Raw genomic sequence first — 9511 nt, forward strand, 5'->3', positions numbered from 1 at the left:
CTTTGTGCAAAATACTTCTCAAGAAAACTTCTGTTCCCCTTGTCTTGGTGGCCTTCTCCTGTCATGTTCCTGTCCTTGTGATTTAGGGGACGGTTGACTGTCTGCTGTTACTGCAGGAAGTAAGAGAAAGTCACACAGGGATAACGCTACTGTCTGTGACCCTCTCTCAGCCTCGTAGCACCCATATGCATTGAAACGGCCTATCCTTCTAATCATGTACACGTGCACACACACATACATACACACACACACACACACACACACACACACACACATGAACACATGAACACACACACACATATACATTGCAAAGAACTAAGATAAAAAAGAAGTAAGCAAGAGGGACACAAGAACTCACACACACTCACATATACACACATACACACATATACACACACTCAGACACACACACACACACACACGCATGCATGCACACACTCACACACACTCACACACACACACACACACACACACACACACACACACACACACACACACACACACACACACACACACACACACACACACACACACACACACACACACACACACCGTGTTATCCAAACTAATTCACATGCACGCTCAGGCTAATGCACACACACACATACACACCCACACACACACAAGCACAACAGCACACCCACACAAACACACACACACACACACACACACCCACACACCAACACACACACACAGCGGGCGGAGCGTCTTGGCATGCGGTGGCGGTCGTTTGTCTTGTTAATGTAGCGTGTCCAATCTGCAGGGCGGTGGCTTGCAGATGAAAGGTTGCACGTCTCACTTGCTCTGCAATATGTATTTGATAAGTCCTGTAAATCAGGCCTCTCGTGGCACCGGGAGACTACACACACAATCAACAGGCAGCCTGTGTGTGCTACCGTCATCCCACCTGTGTGTGTGTGTGGGTGTGCGTTTCTGTGTGTGTGCACGGCGCGCGCGCGCGCGCGTGTGTGTGTGTACACTTAGGTGTTTGCGTGCGTGCATGCGTGGGTGTGAATTTGTGTGTATATTTGTGCCAGTGTGTTTGTGAGTGTGTGTGTGAGTGTGTGTGTGTGTGTGTGTGTGTGTGTGTGTGTGTGAGTGCTTGTATTTATATGTGAGCTGGTGGGCAAACATAAGGGTATGTATAGACGTATGTGTTTGCGTGTGTGTGTTGGTGTGACTGTCTGCTTGTGTGTGTGTGGGTGTGTGTGTACAGTATAACGGTGTCCATTGTCTCATGCGTGTGTGTGTGGGTGTGTGTGTACAGTATAACGGTGTCCATTGTCTCATGCGTGTGTGTGTGGGTGTGGGGTGTTTGCTGTGAGCGTGTTTCTTCCCTCCCGCGGTGCGCTGGGAGTGACGCCTCAGAGGACTCACACTCGTTCCTATTGTCACCGGGATATACTGTCCACACACACACACACACACACACACACACGGGACACACACACAAACACACAGACACACACTTTACACACACACACTTTACACACACACACACACAGTTTCTATTTTATTTTCTCTCGCCTCAAGTGTGCAATTAGTTACACACACACACGCACACACACACACATGCACACACGCACACATGCACGCACGCACGCGCACCACCAATGGTTAAACAACACAAACAGAAGTCACTGACACAAACCTTCCAACATGAATATCAGATCACTTCCCAGTTATACACACCGTTACACACGTCTACATCTGTACTCCTGATGTCGGCGTAGCTCCAGAAGCTAGCCGTAGCCCGTGTGGTTTGTCCAGGGCGGTGGTGATGCGCGCAGTGGGCTCAGATGCCGACGGCTGCAGCGTAGCCTTTAGTGTGGACGTCTGTCGTCACGTCAGGGTTATTCCACATTGAACTCATTCTACCAAACCTTCCCCCGTTGCTTGCTTTTGTAGCTCACATTTTTTGTTTCTCAATTCCCCCTCTGCGATTACGGAACAATGAAGTCATTATTAGACGTAGGCAGGAACAAGTCCGTGCACTATTTCCTTCTCAGTTTTTTTACTCAATGAATAATTTATATATTACACATATTTTTATATCCGTGTGCAGTCACGGTTATTGTTTTCGGCAACGCATTATTATAATTCAGAAATATATCAGTGCTGTTCGCCTGGGGATTAAAAAGAGTGGATGGGTCATGCTTTTTCAAATTTAGTTTTGGATTTCAAATTGAAGGCAGAAAACAAAGCTGAAGAACGCATTTGACAGTGAAATTTCTATATTGTTTACACCAGCATATTAATTTACTGTTTTTTAACACTCGATTTCAAGGCAATTTGTTCGGGGATGCAGACGTCAGTGATGCGCGCCAATGATGTGATCCCTGCCTCTCTCAGGTCGCCTCACACGCAACACGTCTGCAATCACCTGGTGAGTGTCGAGTATTAGGCACCCCATGTATCCTTACTACTGTTCATTTCCCTTATTTCCAATAAGACGGTGACACATGAGTCGCTATCCTGTAATCATGTACAGCTCAGGCTAGCAATGTTTGGGATAGAAGTGTAAGCCTGCGTGTGTGGTATGGACCTAAAGAGAGAGGCTGGAGAAAGAGATAGAGGAGAGAAGGGGGGAGACGGACAGGCATGGTGGGAGAGATATCATATCCATCATAATGGGGGAGACGCATTATGGGTCCATTCGGACAAAGAGCAGATAATGTCATCTTTTTGCATTTGAAATGTGTCTGTATTACGGCCACATGGTTCTAAAACGATTAATGCACAGAAACACATCCGTGCACGAATGCATGAATATGGATATAAGGATGGACACACACACACGCACACGCACACGCACACACACACACACACACACACACACACACACACACAGACACACACACACAGACACACAAGATGGATGAATCATTACATGTCATCACTCACAATGCTAACAGACACACACACACACGTTCTGGCAGTCTGCTACATCATAGATAGAACATGGCTAGAGCTGAGATTATGGGCAAATTGAAGTTGAAATGCTTTTCCATCAACTGTTTATTCAAGTATTTTACTTTGAAATGATGATTTGAGGTAAAGGCTAATGATTAGCGCCAGCGGTGAGTGTGTCTACGGCAGCGTCTTTCAGGAGAAATCAATATCTTGCGGTGACATTCAAATTCACATATTTCATTGCCACGCAGAGAGAATGCCAGAATGTAATGCCATGATTTTAGAATATTATTTCTTTGAAAAAACTTTAATTTCACAGATAGCTACTTCTCCTCACAAAATCTGAATTATTTCAACAGTTTAACTTAACACTGACTGTCAATTATCAGCGTAAAGTAGGCCTTTATGGAAGTCTGGGAGTGAGGTTAATCAAATATGAATAAATACAATGTCTAAAACCATCATTTAAAAAATACAGTGAAATACAATTCACTCTGATTGTTTTGCCTTTTTCTTTTTTTTAAGCTTAAATATTATAAATATTACAATACTATATTTCTGGAATAATTGTTTTGGAAGAGTTAGTAGCTGTATCCTCAAGAAAAGAGGATTACGCTTTAATCGGATGCTTTGAGCTGTTTGGATGATTGTAGCCTTTGCTCTCCCTGATCCTGTTTGCTTCTCCACAGCACTCTAGACAACTGAGTTTTGTATTTTTATATTAAATGGATATCAAACTTCTTGTGTCACAGAGCTGACACAAGGAGCCAATACTGCATGTTGAGCTTAGCCTATTCTTATTCCACATTGGCCAGGCTATTGCTCCTAGCTTAGCTAGCTAGCTTGACCTATGCTAGCTATGCAGCACAAATAGGGGAAACCAATCTGGCGATTTACTTTTACTTCATTTTGAGATGTACATGGTGTTAAGTGCTGCTGCTATCACTGCCTGAATGTAGCTAGCTAAAGCCCTCCGAGTCTACGGAGTAGTGTGTGAGAAACACTAGTTGTAGTTCTGGTGTTGCCGTCTTGGTTTACAGGTTATAATGCAACGGTGTGCTGCGGTGACAGGCCATGCATATTGAGCTGGCTGGCTAACAGGCTTAGACCCTGAGCCATTTACAGGTGGCCTTGGAGGTCACCTCACTATGGCCAAGGACAGGGGAGGGGCGGGGTACTGCTGAGCTAAGTGGAATCACACACACAGGTAGACACGCTTCAGAAAATCATTACACTATACCTGGGACATATTGACCTTAGAAATCTCCTGGATGGCGACTGCTGCGATGACAGCTGAAAGGCTCGGATCACTTACTGTAAAGGTTTGTGCCAGTAAGTGATCAGTTCAGGGAGGCATGCCTGCGTCATCTGATGATGAAGGTTGATCTCAGTCCATGTGTATATATATATATATATATATATATATATATATACACATGGATATAATATTAAATAATGCAGCATATATTTAAAGATCATCCAGGTCATTGTGTGCCTCTTCCCAAACATATTAACTTGTTATCTGAAAAAAACAATTACGGATAATTGCAGCCAGTAGACTTTCTTGAACCCATTGCAGTCAGAAAAAATCAATACAAAAAGCCTTCAGCCAAATAATGAACACTTTATTGCAAATATACCCCAAAATAAATACTATCAAATAAAATACCTCCTTAACTGCAGTACTCCAAGAACCAATGTGCTACACAGTCAGACTCTCATTTTGATTATGTTGGTTGTAACATAAACTAAACTTATAGGAGCACTGACAATTCTAGTTTATTTTCTTAATGGTCCCTTTATTCCCCTGTTGTCATAAATGTTCTTTAATAACTGTAAAACAGCAGAAATGCTTATGTCGGGCAGAAAAGTGTTCTTGTATTATTCGCCACGAGTCCCAAGTCTAGCTTTCATTTCACAGCAGTATGCCATTGCTCTGCCAACAAAGATGTGTGTGTGCGTGCATGTGCGTGTGCGTGAGTGTAGGTGTGTGTGTGTGGCAACGGCTATGAGAAGCCTGTATCCACACGCTCATCGATCACGTCTATTGCTATTGGGCCTGGTGAGGGCCGTTTACCCAAAACAAGAGAGATAACAACAGAGAGATACCGAGCCATAGATCTGGCTCTGTGTCTGAGGTCAATGCGTTTACCCTCGTGGGCTCCCCTGACTGAACGCACCGTGTGCATTAGAGCCTTTATCACCGAGGTGGACCGTAGGGGTTAACACAGGTGTATCTCCTGATGGTAATTACCAGCCCCCACGCCAATGATCCATCATTAAGGTAATGGGATACACCTGTCCTCACCCCTACTTACCCCTCTGTGCGGAAGGGTCCGTAAGGGATGAAACGGCAGGTTACTTTAATGCCTGCTTCAAATAACGTGTCTTTTCGGTGTGTGTGTGAGGAGGGGGGGGGGGGGGGGTCGTTTGGGGCTGCTCCATGCACATTGCACATTTGGGAAACCTATGTCGAAACCTCCTCAAATAACAGGTATTATGGGATGTCTTGATGGTGAGCGATCTTATTCCAATGACTATCATTACGCTCATCCCCTCTCTCCAGCGGGCCCCTTGTCCCCGGGGCCCCTTGTCCCTGGGGCCACAGGCTCGGGTCGCCCAGCAGCCATCCTGGATCCACGGTAGGATGCAGGCAGAGCCACCGCCTGGCACTGCCCGACCTCACGCTGAGCTCAAGATCCAACACAGAGAGAAGAACCCCCCCGCCACAATACACCATCAGCATGTAGCTCTATACCTCCACTGTAAAATGTACAAAATACCACCACTGGGGGGTGACCTGTAAACCTATTCACAAGCACTTTGAAGCATGTTTATTTATTTACAACATACAGTGTACTCTGAAACAGTAACACATTTACAAATAAATATTGCGATCTCTACAACCACATCATTAACCGTCTCTTCCTGGTTCGGTTCTTTCGTTTTCCCCTCTCTTTCTCTGCTCCGTCTTTCTTTCCTCTTCTAAATAAATAAATAGATTCCCATAAGCAAAAAAATATGCATCCTTACCTTCTTATTACATTACCTAAAAATAATATCACTGTTTTATAGGACATGTTAAAACTTAAAAAGCTTACTGGAAAAAAAAACTATCAAAAAATAAAAAAGAAGTAACAATGGTTAAGAGTTTATGGACACCGGGTCATTTGTTGTCATTTAGTGTGACCGGGTTAAAAATTGTTATTGACAATATTATAGTATTGTCCAGGGTCATTTAGGCTTTTCCATTCAGCTCGGTATTTGAGTCTGCGGTCGGTATTGCAGCCTTCATGGGTACAGGTATAAATACTTGTTTAAAAGACGTTCAGGGCCAGGGCTCTTCAGGTCCGTTCTCTCCGGTACTCTGGGGGAGTTTGAATTGTGGGTCACTGCGGTACTGTGTGGTAAAAACATTTCCATTGCTTGTCATCTTACAAGAGAGAGGTCCAGGAACAGGATGGACCGGTTCCCTCTGAAGGTCGACCTGCGTTGGTTACAAAGACAGCAGGAAACATGAACTAAAGCCACTCATTCCGCCTGTCAGCATCCTGTTGTGTTTTAATTGTGCGAGTTTGTTTGTTGTTGTTTGATCCAGGGGAAAACATCTCAAACATCAAGGACACGCCAATGTCTTCACTGGAGATGTTTTCTTGTACAAGGTAAAACAAAACAGAAACTAAAAATCGATTGTCCATATCCATCGCTGAATGTTTACTCACTTTGGTGCAAAACATCTCTGTCCATAGTTAGAATATACATTTTTTTACATGTAAATATATATACGATTTGTGAGCAATGCCAAAAGCAGATGGAATATTTTAATAGTTATAAAAACTGACCTTAACGTTGATGACAACTTATGGTTTGAAAAAAGACATAAAATTTTTAAACATTGAATTATTTGTGTAGTCAATCTACAATAAAACAATCAGTGTATGCAATGTAGCTTGAACAGAATATTTGAATAATACTGATTCCTCTCTGGATATAAGTCTTGTATGTACTTATATCGTGTATGTTCGATTTATAGATTTCACCGATTTGTGTATTGCTTGTATTGCTTTACGATTTCATGATTTTTCACTTTGCTAAATCATTGTTCATATAAAACAAAATTAAATACGTTGCCATTTACCTGTCACACTAGTATTGCCACAATAAATTAAATTAATTAACATGAATATTAGGCTATTTAATGTTTGCTACAGTTGATTTTAGTGTGAGCTAGCAATGTCACTATGCTTTCAGTGTGTAGCATGATGGCTTATGGAAAAAGCCTCCTCCAACTCAGTCCTCACATATGCCAGTCTTCATCACTATTCTCCATTTTGTCTTCATCCCTTCCTTTAGTCTTTTCCTCAACCTGCACCCCCCTTTAATTCATCCTCTCATCCTATTGCTTTACCCCCCCCACCCCCTGCCCCCCCGTCTTCTCAAAGGCATTGCAGGTAGGTTGTATACGCAGCCCCCCCCCCCCCCCTCCCGTTTTTAACCCTCCCCCTCCCCCCCTCTTATTAGCCTCCTTAAGCCCCCCCCCCACCGATCACAGATTGTCTTGGAGCCTCTCCATGTATGTTCGGATCTCCGATTGGCCCAGGTCCATGTCCTGACACACCCACTTGATGTCGTCCTCGTTGCCGTTGCCCACCCGGGCCGAGGGGTTTCCGTAGGGGCTCCCCCCTCCTCCCCCGCCTCCCCCTCCCCCGTCGTTGGGCATCACCGTGGCGAAGGACGTGAACTTGACCCGCTTGCGCTTGGCGGCCACGGCGGCGGCGGCGGCGGCCCGCGGCGAGTTGTTGAGCGGCTCCGACTTGCCGCTGGCGTCCTTCCCGCTGACGGGCATCCCCGCCAGGCACTGGCCCCCCCGCGGCTCGGGGACCGAGCGGGGCAGGGTCTGGCCGTGGGCCACGCCCCGGTGGCCCCCCAGGGTGCCCATGCCCACCACCATGCAGCCGCCGCCCGCCCCGTTCAGCAGGTACTTGCTCTCCTCGTAGCCCCCCTCGTTGCGGTCGATGATGGTGGTGCACTCGTCCGGCAGGGGCCCCTGGCAGGCGTGGGGGCCCGGGTCGGCCAGGATGTCGGCCTCGTTGCCCAGCCACACCCAGTCGTGGGCGTGGTTCATGTTGCCGCCCGTCTCCAGCACGGGGAGCTGCTTGTGGCGGTACCTGCGGCAGGAGGAGGGAGTGAGGATAGGATAGGAGGCGGTACATGCTGAGAGTTGCTCCTGTAGCGGCGGATAGGGGTCTAAACCGCCTGTCAATCAGACACCTGCAGGGTGATATCCACCCCTGAACTGATGCTAACCACCACCTCCTTGTGGATTGTGGATCGGTACAGAGATTTCAGCTTTTTCTCTTTTTTTTGATTGCAAAGTTCTGATTCTGTTTCTCCATCAACATCACCAGAATCAGTTCAACAATCCGCATTCAGTACCGTTGCCAGTCACTACTGGCTCAAACTGGCCACGTCTTCAGTAGTGGCATTAAAGTGGGACTACCCAAAGACATGGCAGGTTACAGATTTCAAATTCCTACATTGTAGAATATTCCCCAATGAACTCCTTATAGGTCCAAGGGCAAAGAAAAGCAATATTTGTACAATGGTGCTCCCTAATACACAAATGACAAATGACAAAAAACAAGGACGTGGCCTCGTTTTCCTGACCTTTCCGCACACCTCACAAAATTGATATCAGGAATGAAATGTCCCAAAATGTCTAAAAACAAGGAAGTCAGACGTTCCCAGTACGCACCTGAAGGCGAAGCTGACACAGTTGATGAGGAACACCATGATGGCCAGGCAGAACACTCCCAGGAGAGCGTACATCCCGATCTCCAGGTCCGAAAGGCCTCTCGTTACCACGTTGTTCTCCCCGGTTCCGGGTACCTCCACTTGGGCAGGGTAGCTACTATAGTCCCCGGTTTGTCCGGGGCCTCCACCACGGCCACTGCTGCTGCCGCCGCCCCCTCCGCTGCCGGGCTTACCGCCCGCTGTGCGATGGGTCACTGTGCTCTTGGTAGTGGTGCTGACCTGGAACAGCAGGGATAAGAAGAGCTTTAGAAAATGACAAGCTGTGGGTCAAAACGTAAAGAAACAGGTTCACAGTCCACGTTCAGAGTTTGTTTCTTCACCTCCTCCCGTCCCTGTCCCCCACCCCCCCCCCCATCGTCGTCACACCCACTCAAGCTCTCGGTATTGCTCTTCAGCTCCAGTGACAGTCTCACAGAGGACGCATTATAAGACACGTCCTAACCACAAGATCCATCCTTTCCTCTCCTCCTTTCTCCTCAACCTTTCCTCTTCTCCTCACTCCACTTCTGTACACCCTTTCTTGCCTCTCCTCCTTCCCTCTCCACCTCTCCTCTCCTCCTTCCCTCCCTTCCTGTTCTCTCCTCCTCTCCTCTCCTCCTTCCCTCTCCACCTCTCCACCCCTCCTTCCCTCCCCACCTCTCCTCCCCACCTCTCCTCCCCTCCTTCCCTCTCCACCTTTCCTTCCCTCCTCTCCTCCATCCCACCTTCCTCATGGCTCCCTCCTCTCGTTCCGAGCCGGCGTTGTTGTACTTCCACTCTCCTCCCTCCTTCTCCACCTTGCTCC

The 9511-nt window shown here is 46.8% G+C and overlaps 1 protein-coding gene across 1 annotated transcript in view; it reads right to left on the reverse strand.

Moving 5' to 3' along the window:
• Positions 1 to 7459: 7459 nt before the first annotated feature.
• The window catches only part of LOC311343384 (transmembrane protein 132C-like), a gene marked incomplete at both ends in the record, with an annotated part of 105225 nt that continues 103173 nt past the window's right edge, over positions 7460 to 9511 (reverse strand). Inside the window, 3 exons of the mRNA XM_084468238.1 lie at positions 7460 to 8081; positions 8669 to 8946; positions 9432 to 9507. Coding sequence (XP_084324364.1) covers positions 7460 to 8081; positions 8669 to 8946; positions 9432 to 9507 — 976 coding nt within the window. The remainder of the gene's footprint in view (positions 8082 to 8668; positions 8947 to 9431; positions 9508 to 9511) is intronic.

Source organism: Micromesistius poutassou (genome assembly GCF_964030765.1).
Source record: "Micromesistius poutassou genome assembly, chromosome: 5".
NCBI lineage: Eukaryota > Metazoa > Chordata > Actinopteri > Gadiformes > Gadidae > Micromesistius > Micromesistius poutassou.